Here is a 20083-nt window from a genome sequence, read left to right as displayed (position 1 = left end):
ACTTTTATAATGATATCTTATAATATCTGCTTGCAATATTGTTCTCAGATATCTATCTATATCCGCAAAATACTTTATCACTGTCATTGTAATTCCAATTTTTCTTGATATATATAATATTTTTTTATACTCTTCATCTCTCTGTCTTTTTTGTTTTTTTTTTTTTTTGTAAAAAATATAATGCAATATAATTTTTTTACGTTGCAAATATAGAGAAATAAACAAAGTTTGAATAATTATCATACACACACACACACATGTTCATAATGATTAATTAAACTTCTACATTGCTCACAAAATCTTAAGTTTGATTATTTTTTTCCTTTTACTCGGAATGCAAAATGTCATTTCCGCTTCCAAATATAAAATTCAACAAACAATTTTGATGAAATTGCATTCAGTTATTTTTTATCTGATAAATAAATTGATTGATAGGAAAAATTTTAATCAAAGTTCAAAGAAAAAATTTGATATTATTAAATGCTAAAAAATAATGATTTACAAAGTAAGATTTATAAAATAATCCTTATCCTATTAGTTTATAAAAAATTATGTAGTCGGGCACAATTCCTTTCTGTTGCTTTATTCTTTATCTTGTTTATTACTTCCAAAATAATAATTAATGAATGTAATTTTAAATATATAAAACAACACAAATATTCAAATTGTAAAAATTTTATGAGTTTTAACAAAACAGTAGTTTTAAAGCACTTTATTTTTACAATACTTTATTTGATTTGTAAGAGGTACATGTAAATATAATTTTGTTTTACACAAAATATTATATTTTTATAAAATGTTTAAAGAAATGTTTAAAGAATGTTAACTGTAACATGGTTAAATATGTATCACATAATTATATAAAAAATTTTTTTATTACATTAATCTAAATTATTATCAGAAAGTTTAGATTGGTTTATGAATAATTCTTTATAAATGTATGTAATATATTGTTGTTAAGTCTTTCTCGAAGATTAATATAAAACTTTTTTTTGTAGTAATTTCTTTTCTAGATATTGACTTAGTAAACGCAGTAGCAAATGACATTTTATATAAGTAATAAATACGATAACATAGTTTAATATGAAAAATGATGACATCGTTATTCATTAAACATGATAAGATAGTAGATGATATCGGAAATAATCTCAAGACAGTATCAGGAATTAAAATCGCATATACCAATTTGTCGAATTTGTCATTTGAGAATTCTCTTCAGAATTGTACATTATACCTTTAAAACGTGCTGTGAAAGTCGAATATATTGTTGCTCATGATAAACATATGATAAAACTTTCATATAAATTTATCTTATTTAAATGTGACTGATATATTAGTAAAATTGAAACAATTATTTTTAAAAACGCAATATTATTGTAAATATAGATAACTTATTCGTGAACGTTTATCTGTGAAGTAAAACATGAAAAGACGTTAATAATAATATGCAATAAAACACTTAATAAGGTAAGTACAATAATTTCTAAATAATTAAAATTCTTTATTCTGTAAAAGCAGTACGTTTATTTAAATAAGATAATAAACTTTAAATTAAACTCTACGGCGTAATTAATTGCTAACAGAGCTTAAGATTTTAAAAAACTATATTCTATGGCTTTTAGATGAAGATTTTTCGAAAGCATCTATTATTTTGTATCCTAATCATACTATTCTGCAGAAACGCAGCAGAACAATTTTCTTCTTACGAAGGTAATTTTATGCAACTTATATTCAATGGATATACTTTTTTATATTATGTAATTTATATTTCAAAACATATACTTATAAAAAATTAGCATTGAAGAATACAGCGTGTATGAAAATATATATTATAAAATATAATTATATTTAGCATACGAATACACACTTTAAGACATCACTGATTAATTTTATAAAATTATGCAAAATTTTATAACTATAAATGTAAATTATAAATAGTAACAAAATTATGTATTAACATTTGCCATAAGAATTTATATTTCAGATTAATAATTGTAAAAATTATATTTTATATGAAATATTACATACTCATTACAAGCATTTATACAAAAACATCTAATTTTTTAAATGGATTGTTTCATACAGTACCGGCCAAAAATATATCACCTTTAGTATTTTTGAGTATAATTTTATTCAGAGTGCATGGATATTTATAATATCATAATATATGTTTTGATAGTAAATACAACTTACCAAATAAAATATTTTTCATAAAATAATATAAAAACTTAATTTTAATAATATAAAAAATTAATTTTGTAAGTAAATTAAATTAAATTTATACTCAAAAATCCTAAAGGTGATATATTTTTGGCCGGTACTGTATATATAACTTTCGCAACAAATTGAAATATAATATAACATATTTATGCAGATATACTTACGCAAGATGTGGATTTCTCACAATATCATGAGGTGTCACAAAATGACGATTATAGATTACCAACATTTATTAAACCCATTTCCTACGAAATTGCACTTGTACCAAAATTAGAAGACAATTTTACATTTAAAGGCTACGAAAAAATTACTGCTCTGGTGAAAAACGAAACTGACAGAATTACACTGCACGTGGGAAATATCCAAATCATATCACAAAGCGTTGTACTAAACAATGAAAGCATTAATATTGAGCATATATATGACAAAAGCACTGAAAAATACACTCTTATCGTTTCTGAAACTCTTCAGAAAGGATCGGAGATACTAATTGCTTTTGAATATAATGGTACATTAAATGACAATATGATCGGATTCTATAGAAGTTCTTACTTCGATAAAGATAATCAGATCAAGTAAGTTATATAAGTAGTACGTAAATTTTGTAGAATCTATTTTATATTAATACAATTACAAAATTATAAAAAATTATATAAGAAATAAATAAAATATAAATATGCACATTATGTATATTTTAATCTTTAATATAAATATCAGATTAATATAAATTTATAGAAATTTCTAATACAAATCTCTTATAGATGGCTGGCTGCGACACAGTTTCAAACTACACACGCAAGACATGCATTCCCTTGCTTTGATGAACCAAGTTTTAAGGCAAAATTCACAATTCGCATAGCAAGAAGCAAAAAATATATGTGCCTCAGTAACATGCCATTGGAAAAAACTGAACAATTGTGAGTGTTAGAAAAACGCAAAATATATAGTTCATTATAAATGTGCTATCAAATTGATCTCTATCTTATTTATACTACTCCTAACTCAATTTTCTTCTTTTAAGGGGAGACTATCTCTGGGATACCTTCAAAGAAAGCGTTCCTATGTCGACCTACCTAGTGGCATTCGTTATTTCAGAATTTTCTTCCCGTGGTCAAGTCGGATTTAAAGTATGGTCTAGGCCATCCGTCATCGATCAAACGAGTTACGCCTTGAAGATTGGTACTGCAGCTTTAGAGCTACTCAGTAACACATTCCAACAAGAATATCGCCTTCCGAAAATGGACATGGTAGCCGTACCCGACTTCGCAGCCGGAGCCATGGAAAATTGGGGATTGATTACGTATCGCGAGTCTCGGATGCTGTACGACGAGAAACAATCATCGACACCGGCACAACAGAGCGTAGCTTCCGTAATTATTCACGAGCTCACGCATATGTGGTTCGGAAATCTAGTGACACCAGAATGGTGGAGCTATCTCTGGCTTAGTGAAGCATTTGCCAGATACTTTCAATATTTTGCCACAGCGGAAGTAAGGACAATATATTGTATATAAAATATTTCATCGTTTATAGAAATCATTATTTAATTCATCATAGAATGTCATAAAATTATCGTCAAATTTAATTTTCAAAACAAAATTTAATTTAGATTCAGACTAAATAATTTTGATTTTGTACAATTTGCATCACACTTGCTGTAGATTGCACTTGATATTGTTGAAAACAATGATCGATTCCTAACATCACAACAGTGGCTCAATACTAGGAAACAGAAATTTTATTTTCTCTTAAAAAAAAATCGGATTAATAATTTCTCTATCATTTTAACATCTAGATCGAGAAATCGTGGAACATGATAGAGCAATTCGTGGTGGAACAGTATGAATCTGCTTTAATAGCAGACAGTCATGAATCTTCTCGTCCAATGACTCGAGAGGTTTCCAGTCGATCGCAAATCGGAGGAGTAGGAGATTCTATTACCTATGCAAAGGGAGCTAGCATTGTTCGTATGATGAACTTCACGTTTGGAGCCAACGTCTTTGAATCCGCATTACGCAATTATTTACGTAACAAGTAAATGTTACATATGAAATTACATAATATTATACATATGTTCTTTAAAATTTATTAGATTTCTCATAAATATTTGATTTAAGATATACAAATATTTAAAACTATATAAAGTCAATTAACTTCTAGAAACATAATTAATGACAATAGAAAAATAATTAAATTAATTAATTGCCATTAATCACAATTTTTTCATTTAAACAAGTAATTAATAGATAAATTTTAAATAAATAATTTTTTAAATATTTTTTGATATTATATTAATATTTTTTATATAATTTACTGATAAGAAAACTAATCTATTATTGCTATTTAATTTTAAATTTATTATATAAATTAGATAAATTAGATAAATTTATAAGGTTTTGTAGGCTTAGATATGAATTAAATACATAGCGACTAAAATTGCTGATACTTATAATATAAAAATTTAGAAAAAAAATGCAAACTTTATTTCTGTTTCTCTCAATATGCAATTATTACATGCATAATATATATTTTAGCAAAGAAGAAGGATTGGGCGCTCCAAATGCTTTATGGGAAGCAATACAGAATCAAGTGAATAGTTTGCATTCACAACAATTTATAGCACAACCCGATACTGTAAAAGCAATAATGGATACCTGGACCACACAAGCTGGATATCCTGTTGTATCAATTAATATCGATGACAATGGCACACTTCATATTACTCAAGAACGCTTTCTTCTAAGAAATTTGAACAAAACTCCCACGAATATCACCTGGTGGGTTCCGCTTACATGGGCTACACAAACCAAACCGATTTTTAATAATACTATTCCACAATATTGGCTGTCCAGCGAAAAAGATACTATAAATCTTGAAATTAATCCGAAAGAATGGGTGATATTCAACGTTCAATCATCAGGTTAGTACAAGTAATTTCTTATTAATACTGGATTACATTGAGAAACAGATATTATTATATAATTAAACAATACGTTTTTTATGATTAAATTGTCAAACAAAAAGTTTATAATAGTTTATATTATAATAGTTTATATTAAAATAGATATTATAAATTAAAATATTTTATATCGATAGAAATATTGCTTAAAAAGTAGCTTTAATTTTTATTGTAGGTTTTTATCGTGTAAATTATAATTACAATGGATGGCAGCGCATTATCAATGTCTTAAACAGCGACAAATTCAATGAGATTCACGTATTAAATAGAGCCGGCATCGTAGACGATCTGTTAAATTTGGGTAGAGCAAGACTTGTAAATTACGACACAATTTTAAGTGGAATAACGTATCTGAAACAAGAAACGAATTATTTGCCTTTTAAAGCAGCATTGAATGGCTTGGATTACTTGAATAAACGATTTGCAGGATACGATGAGTATTCTTTATTCAAGGTTGGTCAATTACTAAAGATTACATTAAATAAATTATGCATAAAAAAGCATTTACAATTTTAACTATAATAAGAGAATTCAAAAAATTTATATAAATTTTAATATGAAAAAGAAATAGCATCAAGTGCCATTACAAACTTTTGTCTTCATTCGATAAACTACATAATACAATTTTATGTTTAGGAATATGTCCTATCTCTTATCCACGATAAACGTAAAAAATTAGGATACGAAGATAATACAAATGATGATAGATTGACGATTCTATTACGACGAGAGGTGAATAATTGGGCCTGTAATTTAGGCGACGATGAATGTGTAACGGTTTATATGAAGAAGTTCAAACAGTGGAGAGCAAATGCTTCTGCCTCGTAAGTATAAACAAACGATTACTTTTCTTGTAATTTTTACAATATATAATACATGATATATAATAAATACATATATAATACACAATAAATATATAATAGTGAAGCCCAATATATCTTACGATATGTTAACTCTTTCCGCGTGAAATCGTATATCTCGTAAAAAAAAAAATTAAATACACTATAATTTTAATATTCGACAGAATTAAGCCAAATGAAAGGACTACAACATATTGCGTAGCCGCAAGATATGGAACTCCTGAAGATTGGGAATTTTTGTGGAAACAATATTTAAATTCTAATTATGTGACCGACCAAACAGTGATTTTAAGCGCTCTTGGATGCAGCCTGAATACCACCATTTTGGAAAAGTAAGGCTTGAAAGATGAAAATATATTTCTCAAAAATAATGCTTTCTTCATGTCACATCTTAATAGATAAAAGTGTTATTACAAGATAAAATTAAAAATACATTTATCATAGATAACAAATGTCTTTTAAAATACTTGATATGATTACGGTACATTTTTTTTATTGATTAACATAAGTCTTAAGAACAAAATATATTTTCATTAATAGTAAATTTATATAGCTTGAATCTGCTTGTACAATCAATCATAGCTTTTTATAACAAAAAGTGCGATGGCTTATGTGCTAAATATATAATATTGTATTTAGAAGTTAATTATTATTATTTTTATATTTACAGGTATCTGGGATATGCCATCAGCAGTTACGCAACTCACCGAATTCGTAAACAAGACAGCACAACTGTCTTTGCTGCCGTTTATAATTCTGGCTTGACTGGTGCCGAATATATTCTCGATTTTGTTGAAAAACATTACAAAGAAATGGAGGAATAGTAAGATCTCTTTATTATAATACAGTATAATTGCGCAAAATAGAATACATCTAATGTTCTCAAGTCACATTTAAAACGGATAAAATATATGTATCTCACGCGTATTGTTATAATTATAAGCCATACCTTCGATTTGTTTTTTAAACTTTGCAATGCAAATATTGATTAAATAAAAAATGAGACGCATAGAAAGAAAGATTATTTCGAATTGATTTTACAAGCATGCTTTTTCTTTAGTTATGGAGATCAGAGTACGATAGCTACGATTGTCAATGGAGCATCGCAACGTTTCTCCACACCTAGATTAGTGGAGAAATTTCAAAATTTCATAATCAACCATAACACAACATTTGAGTCCATCCTCGAATCTCTAGAATCCTCTTTAAAAATCGCTAGATACGAATTGGATTGGTATCAGTTTACTTCGATACCTATTATTGGATGGTTACGAGCACAAGAAACGAGGAAATATCGTCTGCCAACGAATATAAGTCCCAAAAAATATTTCATATCCATTACACCTTATCTTGAGATGGGAAATTTCACCGTCGACGGATACGTCAAGATTGAAGCCGATGTTGTGCAACAGACAAGACAGATCGTTTTGCACTCGGCGGAAATTAAGCATCATAACGTAACTGTGACAGCTAACCAGGCAGAAATTAAAATCGAAAGTCAAAATATCGAAAAGAAATATGATTTTTATGTGATCAATCTTGACCAAGAACTGACCGTCGGAACGAAATTGATCATTGAAATCGAATACACGAGTCACTTAAATCCGGCAGAGCTTCGTGGCTTTTATAAAAGTTCGTATGTGGACGATAACGGAAAAACGAGGTAATGAATTAAACATTATTAATAGTGAATCTCCGCGCGGATTTAATATTTAATGAATTATTTTATGCAAGTTAGTACTAATTGTAAATATTTTCTTGAATGTCTTTTCTATTTCGCAAAGAAATATTGAAGATGTTTAAAGTTACGATTACATTACGATTATCTCAGCTTGAATTTAAATTATTATTTAAATATTCTCGAGTGATTAGTTTTATCAACAAATATAACAAAAATAATTGATAATTAAAAATTATGTATTTGATTAATTGTATTATACTAGATGGCTTGCAACCACGCACTTAGAGCCCGTTGGCGCTAGAAAAATGTTTCCTTGCTTCGATGAACCGGCAATGAAAGCACTCTTCACCATTCAAGTCAGTGTGCCATTAGGTTATCACGCTGTCAGTAATATGGAATGGAAATTCCTGGAGAAAAAAGAGTATGTATAAATTTAAATATATTAGATAATATATTATAATATATATAATATATTAAATATATTCTCTAACAGAAATATGATTATCTCTTTTTACTTTTTACTTAAAGTAGTTTTGTATATAATTCGCTGATATTATATTATTAAAAGAACAAATAATATAAAAAAATATCCATAAAAAAGTGATAAAAATCGATAAAACCTGTTCAAGTCAAATTCGAAATTTATATTGTTGTACTTTTTTCCATGGATCTAAGTAGCGATCGATGACGTTGAAAAATGAATATTTAATTATCGACGAATTCAATTTGTTGACAGTTTTTTTGACTATATTATTAAAGTGCAATGTCGACTTGCTTGCATTTGATGCACTGGATATTCACTTTATCAAAAACTTCCGTTTATTGTTAAAAGTATCGTTCTTTTCATGTGTTTTATAAATATATATTTGTTAAAGAATTTTATTTTGCATTCATCAAGAGAGCATTTAATTACTTGTGTATTTACGAATAAAATTGTTTAAATGTCTATTTTTTGTTGATAACCACTTTATAGATATTTTTGAAATTTTGATGATTTATTTTAATATATTATATACTTTTATATAAGTGACTGTAAAAATAATTTATCTTTTTATACTGTATAAAAAAATAAGAAAAAAATATATGTATATAAAATATATAAAATTTAAAAAAATGAAGTAATTAAAGTAAAGTAACTTTAAATATGCAGATTTTTCTTTCTCTATTTATTTACTAAATTGAAAAAATTAAGTCACATAAAAAGCGTGCATTGTTTGTTTGTAATTATTAAAAAAAGCAAGCAATATAAATACATTGATTAACAAATTGTTGCAGCGATAGTCACCTATTATACACTTTCCATGAGTCAATGAAGATGTCGACGTATTTGGTAGCAGTTATCATTTCCGATTTTGATATTAACTATGTGACGAATAAAACTGAATATGCCGTACTCGCGCGTCCTAACGCTATTAATCAAACGGAATATGCTGTATCCTTAATATCTCCAATCGTCAATTTCTTTGAAACAACGATGAGACAGAAATATGAAATCTCCAAACTTTACATGGTCGCGCTGCCAGACTTCCCATCGGGCGCGGGTGAAAATTGGGGTCTCTTGACGTACAGAGAACCGTATTTATTATACGATGAGAATCACTCTCCGATCACGAGCAGGCAGAATATCAGGAACGTGATCGCTCATGAAATTTCTCATCAATGGTTCGGAAATTTGGTCAGCCCTTCATGGTGGAAATATCTGTGGTTAAACGAGGGATTCGCCAGATACTTTGAATATCACGTTCCTGCTCGTGTACGTAATTAAGTTATTTTGTTAATGTATAATGCCGATTTAATGACTAAACAAAATATACATTACATAAAACTTTTCTATTAAAGAGAAAAGCTTTACAGAAAGAAGGTTGTTTTATATTAAATACATTATTATACACTTTACACAAAATAATATATGCTTTTATATATATATATATATAATGTATACTCTATATTTTAGTGCATCAAAATATAGTGAGCATTAAAATGAAAACATTAATTCACCTGAAAATTTTTGTAAACAATGCATCTATTATTTGTATATTAGGTTTTTAATGACACAACGTTGGAATCGCAATTTGTGGTGGACCAAGTGCATTCTGTTTTTAAAGCAGACAGTTCCAAATCTACGCAGGCCTTGAATGACGATGTATATAGTCCAAGTGAAATTCGAAGCAAATTTGATAGTATCACTTATGCCAAAGGCGCCAGCATATTAAGAATGATAGAAAAAACGTATGGAAGTGAAATGTTCTACGAGGCATTAAGTGATTATCTTAGCAAAAGGTATGTTTATAATAATACATAAATATAAAATGTTTTTTTTTTAATTAAACATATTTTTCTTATCAATTGAACAACATGAGCGAAAAATCGTTTTAAATATAATTAACAATTATTAAAAATAAATTAAAGATATTGATTATTATTTAAACATATAGACATTAATTAAATATAGATACATAAGTATGTAATACTTATATATTATTCTATAATAATATTAATTGATAAATTATATATAAAAAAATGATTATAATAAGAAAAAAATAATTTTTTTTAATTAGCTAAATAATTGGCTTTTATTAATCACATCTTTTTAGATAGATATAGATTGTATATTTGTCCAATGATAGGAGAAAGTATATTTTTCTTTAATGCTTAAGATATATAAAAATTTATTTTGTAAACGGACATTAATCTTCTAGAAAGAAGAAATTACTTTTTAGAAATATTTATTTCTTATTCTTTTTTAGAAAATACAATGTTGCAACATCAAAAGATTTATATGCAGCGTTTCAAGCACAAGTAACGAAAAAAGAACTAAAAGACAATATAAAATCCATTTTAGACACATGGATTATGCAACCTGGATATCCTGTTGTTTATGTCGATATTAAAGAAAATACTATAATTTTGAGACAAGAACGATTCTTGTTTAAGCAATCTGAGGGTAATTCTACTGACACATGGCATATCCCGATCACATGGGCATCAATCAATAATAGTTTAGAATATTCCAACACCTCGGCTAAGATTTGGTTAACACAGAGTACAATGGAAATCAAGGATCCATCAATCTCTTTCGTAACATTCAATGTGCAGCAATCTGGTAATTAAACAAAAATTGAAACTCTCTCTAAAAGCATAATTATAATAAGCGCGCACGCATGCACACATACACACACAAACACAAGATTTTAATATTTAACAACTTTTAATACACATACCTTTATTAGTTTATAATATTATTTTAAAATCCGCATAAATGCTCCCATTTGTTCTCAGGTTATTATCGCGTGAATTATGACGAGAAATATTGGAAGAAGCTATTTGATTACCTTAAAAATGATACTACTGATATTAACACAATTCCAGCAATCAATCGTGCAGTATTAATTGACGATCTTATGAATCTTGCAAGAGCAGATTCATTAGACATCAGTTATAAAACTGTTATATCAGCTCTAATGTATTTAAAACGAGAAAATGATTATCTTCCCTGGCGCGCATTTTATAATAATCTGCCTTACTTGAACAATCGTTTTCGAGGACGCAGTATTAAAGATATATATAAAGTAGGTATATATTACAGAAAAAGAGAAATGTACAAAAAAATTGTACAAAAAGAAGTAATATATTCTAGATATATGAATATATGTTGAATTAAACTATTAAATATTAAATTTTTATATTATTTTTAAATTAAAAATTAATTGCTGAAAGTTTTGTAAATTTTTTAATCATTTTTTTATTATACAGAGAGATGCAAAAATTTATATTAAAATAGTTTAATTATTTAAAAATTTTACATATATATATATATATATTAATAAAATATAAGCTTTTTCCTCTTTTTATTTAAATGTAGTTTCTCGGTTATATATTTTATGTATATAATTTCAAACTAAATTTTTTTTAATTACACCATTTTTTTGTAATTGCCAATATTTTATTTATTTATAATTAAGTTTAGAAAATAATAGTCTATTTAAAATAAATATATATATGATGCTTTTCAGACATATTTAACATCGCTTATAGAACCGCTTTACACAGAACTAGGTTTCGAAGATAGAAGAAACGATGATGATTTAACTATCAAGTTAAGAATGCATACTCGCAAATGGGCTTGCAAATTAGATATAGGAAATTGTAAATTCGAAGCTGCAAGATATTTCCAACAAAAGCGATATTCAAAAGCGTAAGTTCAATAGCAAATTACAATATGCTTATTTCTCATATAAAACTTGTAAAATTAATTACAAAGTATGATATGATAATTAGTTAGAAAGCATAGAAATATATTATATAAACTAAGATACATTTAATATATAAAAAATATTATACATACATATATGATAATAACATATTAATCATATTCTCAATTATACTGATCATTTTACAGAATACCTCCAAATTATCGCGATGTTGTTTATTGCACAGCCATGAGTACAGATATGACAAACAATACTTATAACTTTCTTTGGAAGGAATACTTGAACAGCAATGTTACTACAGATAAACTTGTGATTCTTAGCTCATTAGCATGTTCACAAAATAAAACTCTTTTGGAGAAGTAAGTGTATATGGTATTTAAAATTTCATATAATTTGTCGAAATTGATTAACGTTTAATATAAAATACATATAGTATTTTATATTAAAACATAATCCTAAAGTATACATTGTATGTGTGTAAAAATTGTTATTTGTTCTGTAAGAGAATATACATATATATTTATAGTGTCATATTTTAGTGCTGTCACAAGAATTAATCAATTTTATAAAAAAATTTTGAAAAAAGATTATATAGATAATATGTTGATATAAATATATACTTACATTAATGTTTGTATCAAGGTTATTGCGGGAGGCAGTTACAGAAAATTCATACGTACGCTATCAAGACAGCGCAAAAGTATACTCGGATGTCTACGATGCAAGTTTAATTGGCATTGAAGCTGTAATGAATGTCATTAAAAATAATTACGATGATATACTACATAAGCAGTAAGTAAATAATACTACATATATTAATAAAAATTATTAATCGAATTTTTATGTAACGTTTATTTTTTTTAATATTTTATATTCTTGATATATTTTTTCCATTAAATTCTACGATTATAGTTTACTTTGTAAATCTGTGCTGAAGAAGGTAAAAAAAAATGACCGAAACGTTCGTTTAATATTATAAACTATAATATGTTTAGTTCTTAATATTGTTTAATCTAAATAAAATAAATAAAATAACTGCGCATTAATTACAGCGCTTAGCTCTTATTTATCTATCTTGTTAATATTTTGTTCGAATTTTAAAGTCTTCATTTATCTCATTTTTTACTAAGAATTATATAATATAATGCAACGTATTTTATAATTGTATGCGTGTCACGTATTGTATACTTACATAACATATTTCGTTTATTACATTATACATGATTTTCATTACCATTTTTGATTACAGTTTTGATGATTATACGAAAATCGGAAATATAGTGAACTCTCTGGCAAGCAGATTATCTACTTATCATCTTTATGAACAGGTAATTGATTGTCAAACACAATATATATTTTGACTGATTTTATCTGTTTTGCATAATAAAAGCTTAAAACACTTTTAATAAAAATATTTACATAAAAGCTTAAAAAATTTTCTAAATATATTTTTTCTAATAAATAATAATTATTAAATCTTTTTTAACAAAAATACAATAATTTTTATTAAATATTAAACTAAATAATAAATAAGATTAATTAAATAAAAAAGGTAATGAGATAATAAAATATAATAATTTACATAAATTTTTGTTAAGAAAAGTCAGTTTGAAACCTGTCAAAACACATAATTAAAAATATATTTTATATAAATATTACCAGATATTTTGAGACAAATTTTCAATAAATTACTATTTATATAATTTTCGATGTCATCTGTAATATCTGTTCATTCAATTAAATTTATCTTTGATTCGCAGTATCGAAACTTATTGGATTGGTTGGTCGTGAGAGAACCAGCGTTCAAAAAGTCTGTCGATTCCTATCTGTCAACAGCGCAATACGAATTTGATTGGTACGAGAGAAAAGCGCCAATCATTTTTGAAGAGTTGGACAAGCAGTTTTTAAACAACAAATATCGCTTGCCGAGCGCACTTTACCCAGAACTGTACAATATAACTCTCAAACCTAATATGGACAGAGGCATTTTTAATGGAAAGGTGCAAATATACATGAGAGTCGAGAATGATACTATAAGCATAGTTCTTAATTCGCACAATCTCAATGTTTCAAGTATAAAAGTCTTTAGAAAGTATGCGGTTATCGATCATTTAAATGCCGAACCAATACAATTGAACTATAAGCTACAATTTTCACAACAATTAAAGATATATCTAAATTCTGAAGTGAAAAATGCGGAGAACATAATGGCAGAAATTGACTTTAATGGTATTCTTAATGATAATATGGAAGGATTCTATCGTAGCTCCTATTTAGACGGTAAAGGAAAACAACAGTGAGTAATATTTATTATTATACAAATTAATAAATATATATATATATATATATATATATATATATATATATATATATGTATGTGTGTGTATTATATATATATAAATTATATGATAAATAAATGAAATATCTTGACATCATTTCTTACAAAAAAATAAAATCATGCATTTTTTCGAAAGTTTTACTTTCCATCTTTCCAAATAAAATTATAACTGAATGCAGATATTAAAAAAATAGCACCATTGAATTACTTGTTTTAGATTAATATTTACGTTCGTTTATTGATTTATTACAGTTGGCTTGCAACAACACAATTCGAGGCTACACATGCTAGAAAAGCTTTCCCTTGCTTCGACGAGCCAGCATTTAAATCGTACTTTATAATTAATATTGAAAGACCAAACCATTATAATACACTGAGTAATATGCCACTAAGTAAACTACCGCAATCTAGAGAGTTAACGTAAGTATAAAAAATATATTTAACCTGATATATTAAACTTGAATATCTATGCAAATACAAGATAGTTTTCTAATATAAATTAATAATTAACTTTACGTTATATATATTGCATGTCTATTATTTTAGGGATAACTATACATTAGACACATTCGAAATTAGCGGAGTGAAAATGCCAACGTATCTAATAGCATTTGTTATCTCCGAATTTAAACCTGTGGATGAATCTGCCAAGTTTCTAAACGTATGGGGCAGACCTGAAGTCATAAAACATGGCAAATATGCTCAAGATATCGCCAAAGCAATTATTGATGAATTGCAAAGCTTCACGGGTATTAAATATCCTTTACCTAAGCTGGATTTAGTAGGAATTCCAGATTTCTCCATGGGCGCTATGGAAAACTGGGGTCTTCCTACATTCCGGTAAAATATTTTCTGCTCTCTTAATTTAATAATTGTAAAAATACATGTATATTTTGGATAAGTCAAAACATCGAATTTTTTTTTACAATAGACGATATTTTTGTACTTTTTATTATAAAGTACTATTTCTATAAATTATAATATATATATACTATATAATTATACATATATATATGTATATATATTTTTTTATGATTTTTTTATGAATTACTCGTACACTGCATAAATAATACGATCTCTTTAACAGCGAATATGGGCTGTTTTATGACGAAAATGAAACCACAGCTACGTACGAAAAATACATAATCACCGTAATAGCTCACGAATTTGCGCACATATGGTTCGGAAATTTAGTTACTTGCGCATGGTGGAATTACATTTGGCTCAATGAGGGCTTCGCTGAATATTTCGAATGGTTTGTGGCTGATCAGGTGTGTATGATATATTCACATCAAAAGAAAATAATTTTTTTTTATTCCATAACTCAGCTTGTTCAATATATGGTAAATCATGTGCATTTTTTAAAAACTTGAAATTTATTTTAATTAAATTTTTTTTCTTCTCTTTAATTTTTCCAAGTTTGTAAAAAGAAATAGATTTATTATGACATTGAATTTTTCAAATAATATCTAATATCACTATCTTAATAAGAAATATTGTACAACTTAGCGCAATTGTTTTAGGTATTGCCAGATTACAAATTCATGGACCAATTCGTGGTTTATGAGCTACAGACTGCTCTGTTACAAGAATCTTTGTCTTTATCTCATCCAATGACAAATCCCGTTGAACTACCTGAGGAAATAAATAATATTTTTGACTCTGTCACTTATGGGAAATGTATGTATTATACAAAAGATAAAAGTCTTAATATAGATACATAATAGCTTGATACTTAATATCTAAAATAAATCTAAAAAGAATTTTTGAAGAAATATTTTTTCCCGACTTTTAATTACTTTTAATATTAAAATAATGTATGTTTTATGAATAAAAAATATAAAACTTGTGCAAAACAACTATAAAATTAAAAAATTATCATTTAGCTTATTTTTGTAAAAACAATTTAGAAATACAAATTTGTAATACACAAAAAAGCTTCTTTTAATACTTAATATTAAAATATTTATATATTTTTTTAGCTGCCAGTGTCTTACGAATGCTATTTAACACGATGGAAGTTAAAACCCCAGAAACTGTTAAGTCAGTGCTTCGCCATTATTTGAATAAACAAATCGAATACGGTATGGCGCGACCTATAGATTTATGGGAAAGCTTCGACAAATTTGTATCGATATCACTTGACAGTAAAAAGGTAAACGTGGAAGAAGTAATGAATACTTGGACGGATCTTCCTGGATATCCTGTCGTGAATGCTACATTAGCTGGTACTATATTAATGCTTACTCAGGTAATATTATATAACTTTATATTTATGTCGTCATATTTCTTATATCTGGCTTCATAATTTTTCGATTTAATATTATTATTTTAAATAGGAGCGGTTTCTAATGAACAGAAGTACTACTAACAATGAATTTTATTGGATACCGATTCATGTCGTCAAGTCCTCTGAGGATTTTAGTCAAAACATAATTATAAAGCCTACATTATGGCTGGGATCAAAACCCGAATTTATGTATATCAATTCAATCAACGAGTGGTTTATTGTAAATTATAAACAAACCGGTTTTTACCGTGTCAATTATGATAAATATTCATGGGGACGATTAATCAATCAACTGAATAGCAAAAGATTCGAATCAATCCATGTCTTTAATCGTGCTCAAATTATAGACGACCTCTTTAACTTAGCACGTGCTTCTTACGTAGATTACGACTTAGTGTTAAACGCATCAAAGTATTTAATTCGAGAGACAAATCATTTACCTTGGAAAGCGTTCTTTAACGGCTTATCGTATGTCTACGAAAGATTCGAAGAGCAGAGCAAAAATCATAACTACTTAAAGAAATACGTTTCGAATATAATGTTCACGATGTATAACAAAACGGGATTCGATGATCGCAATGATGATAAGCTTCTAGATAGATTAAATAGAGAGATGATTCTTCAATGGGCTTGCAAACTCGAAATCACAGATTGTGTCAACAAATCTATAAGCTTATTTGTGACTTGGAATAATGAGAATCTAAAACGGTAAGATTTCGATAAATTTTTATAAAATTATTAAACTGATTATAACATTTGTTTCGATTAATATTAATATAATTTCTTTCGATTAATCTCTCGCCTTTTTGTCTTATTTTTTACGAATTAATTATTCCGGTCTAAACAAAAGTTTCTATTTTAGAAACTATGAAATCTACATCTTGAAAATAAGAACGTTACAAAATTATCTTTAATAGATAGATAGGAAATAAAAAGTGTAACACAAGAGAAAAAAGAGAAAGAAGAAATCTTTAAAAATTAGAAAAAAACTATAGATTTACATTTAAGTAATTTTAATTGATTACATAGATCAATAAATAAATACATACTTGTGCGACTTTTTTGTAAAAAATACGAATCTTATTCACAGAATCCCACGTAATGCGCGACCAGCTGTCTATTGTACCGCGATAAAAAAAGGGACCGCAAAGGATTGGGAGTTCCTGTGGCAGCAATATCTAGAAACAAACTTTGGGTCGGAGAAGAAGATTATTATAAATGCACTTGGATGCTCCACATATCATTCGGTGCTCCGAAAGTAAGTTTATAAGCAGAAAGTGCAATAACAAAGCTCTTTCTAAAATAAAAGTAGGATTATATATCCATTTCTCCATATCTTATAGTTTTGTGTGTGTGTGTGTGTGTGTGTGTGTGTGTGTGTGTAAAACGCGTTAAAATTATAACAGTCATAATAATCTACAATTGCTAGGATACAATCTCACATGCCATTTTATCGCGCTCGACGCACGGAAATTCACGAAAAATTTATTTAAACAGCTATCTAGGGATGGCCATTGAAAAATACAATCCTGCAAATGCCACTATTCGCCGACAAGATGTTTCAGCAGTGTTTGCTTCCGTATATAGCGCAAGTCAAATAGGAGTGAACGTTACTCTTGACTTTTTAATAACAAATATCTATCAAGTCTATGATTAGTAAGTATCACTGCAATATTAATAGAATTTGAACAAAATTCTATTGCAATTTTTTAAAATTCTTATATTTACACATTTCCGTTACAGTTTCGGTAATTGGGATGATGTGGCAACTTTGTTCCATAACGTGGCATCTCATATATCGAGTTTGGCTCAATATAATAAGGTATAAATATAATCAGAGAGATCATTATAATTTAATTATTCATATATAATAATTTTTAAAAATTCTGAGAAAAAATTAAAATAACTCTTGTTGACGTGCTGACGCGTTGATAGCTGACGTACTATCGTTTCATTAATCATACACTTTGTTATATAACTTTTTCAAGTAATAGCTTAACTAACGCGACATTGTATTCTTTTTTTAGCTAAACAAGTTTGTCGAATCTTATACCTTGGATGCTCCAGAAATCAAAGAAAGATTAGCATCCGCCGTCGCTACTGCAGATGCTAACTTAATATGGTATATAAGAAATAATCAAACAATTAATGAATGGCTAATGAAAGAGTTTACTTTAGGTCCTTCTATAGATCCAAACGGTTCTACTACGATAGAATCAATGAGTGTTATTTTTATGACTTTCGTTGCTTTAATATCGTACTTCTTAAGTTGTTACTGATAAACTGCATTAAACAAAAAATAATAAAGGGATTATTTTCTACTCCACACAGAACAGAAAAAAATTAATCTTTACAATTTCTTCCTTAGACAGTAATTTTTTAGTCTCAGTAATATTTCTTTTAAATCATAATTAATTTTTTCTAAAAAATTATAGCAATAGAAATGATGTTTTACTTTTTTATATAATGCCTTACTGATACAAAAATAAATTTATCTTTAATTTTTTACAATGTATCGTATTAGGTGACTAAAAGTAATGTGTAAAATGAAACATGTAATATTTTTTAATAATAATATTTTTCTAAACTTATCTCTTTAATCCCATATTATATACATAATCAATCTAATTAACATATATTTTTTATTATTATATTTATAGCGGCTCTCGAATAATTGGAGTCTGAAAAACGCAGATATATCTTCTAAGTAATGCTTACAATTATTTATTAATATATTAAACGTTAATACTGACTGAGTAATATTAACTAGCAATAAGTAATAATATTAGTAATTTGTGTATTATTATTATTATAAAAGAATCTAATGACACAAATAATAATACAAATTACTTTATATCAAACATCTATAAAAATAAACAATCACACTGTGATTTTTTCAAAATTATATTATTAACAATAATTAAAAAATTATTCTTTCAAGCTGGCTGATTTAAACACATTAAATCAAAATTTTTATGTATATGTGTCCGTTTTCATTCTTAAAAAAAGGCATGTTAAATCTATACTCGAATCTCAAAGTCCTCTCAAAAGTCTTGAAATTTTTATTGTTACTTCTTTTCTAATTTTTATTATTACTTTTTTTTGCTGAACAACTGTCATAATATGATGACTTGGACAATATACAAAATGACTCGCATTACTATTTTCTCACTCGAGTCGTACCACTCGAATGACAATAAAGCAACCAGATGTCTTAACAATAATATACCGAGAAAAAACAATAGTCAAATACCATGTGACAATTAATTTGTTATTATCTCAAAATACAACAAAGCGACCAGATGTCTTAACAATAATATACCGAGAAAAAAACAATAGCCAAATACCATGTGACAATTAACTTATTATCATCTCAAAATATTCAACACTTTGTAATATAAATTTAGCTTCTTTTGTGTCTTTTTCATTTCAAATTTATTTCGATAATTCGGCCAACGCATACAAAGTTTAACATTCATAAAAAAAAATATAATTTATTTTAGTTTGATTAAAAGAAACTCTCT

The 20083-nt window shown here is 27.0% G+C and overlaps 1 protein-coding gene across 1 annotated transcript; it reads left to right on the top strand.

Moving 5' to 3' along the window:
* The first annotated feature begins 1209 nt into the window (after positions 1–1209).
* Positions 1210–18921, top strand: LOC140665693 (putative aminopeptidase-2). The gene is made up of 32 exons (XM_072892096.1): positions 1210–1467; positions 1623–1710; positions 2375–2795; positions 2982–3137; positions 3242–3710; positions 4016–4254; positions 4755–5140; positions 5355–5632; positions 5816–6003; positions 6204–6371; positions 6710–6862; positions 7100–7702; positions 7983–8141; positions 8996–9473; positions 9762–10000; positions 10468–10823; positions 11000–11289; positions 11734–11915; positions 12120–12290; positions 12574–12723; positions 13181–13259; positions 13692–14227; positions 14522–14689; positions 14816–15109; positions 15357–15540; positions 15793–15949; positions 16252–16520; positions 16609–17267; positions 17650–17817; positions 18057–18215; positions 18303–18381; positions 18587–18921. Exons 2-32 carry the CDS (start codon positions 1623–1625, stop codon positions 18836–18838), a joined length of 8178 nt encoding a protein of 2725 aa, XP_072748197.1. The 5' UTR covers positions 1210–1467; the 3' UTR covers positions 18839–18921.
* The last annotated feature ends 1162 nt before the right edge of the window (positions 18922–20083 follow it).

The sequence above is a fragment of the Anoplolepis gracilipes genome, chromosome 5 (assembly GCF_047496725.1).
Source record: "Anoplolepis gracilipes chromosome 5, ASM4749672v1, whole genome shotgun sequence".
Classification (NCBI taxonomy): Eukaryota; Metazoa; Arthropoda; class Insecta; order Hymenoptera; family Formicidae; genus Anoplolepis; species Anoplolepis gracilipes.
The sequence above is the reverse complement of the archived record's forward strand: the minus strand, read 5'-3'. Positions and strand labels throughout refer to the sequence as shown.

Excerpts from the sequence above, each read along its gene's own strand:
- LOC140665693 (XM_072892096.1), top strand. The coding sequence starts at position 1,623 with ATGAAGATTTTTCGAAAGCATCTATTATTTTGTATCCTAATCATACTA. Across the intron at positions 4,255-4,754 it reads CGCAATTATTTACGTAACAA|CAAAGAAGAAGGATTGGGCG; the intron begins GTAAATGTTACA and ends TATATATTTTAG. Across the intron at positions 6,372-6,709 it reads AATACCACCATTTTGGAAAA|GTATCTGGGATATGCCATCA; the intron begins GTAAGGCTTGAA and ends TTATATTTACAG.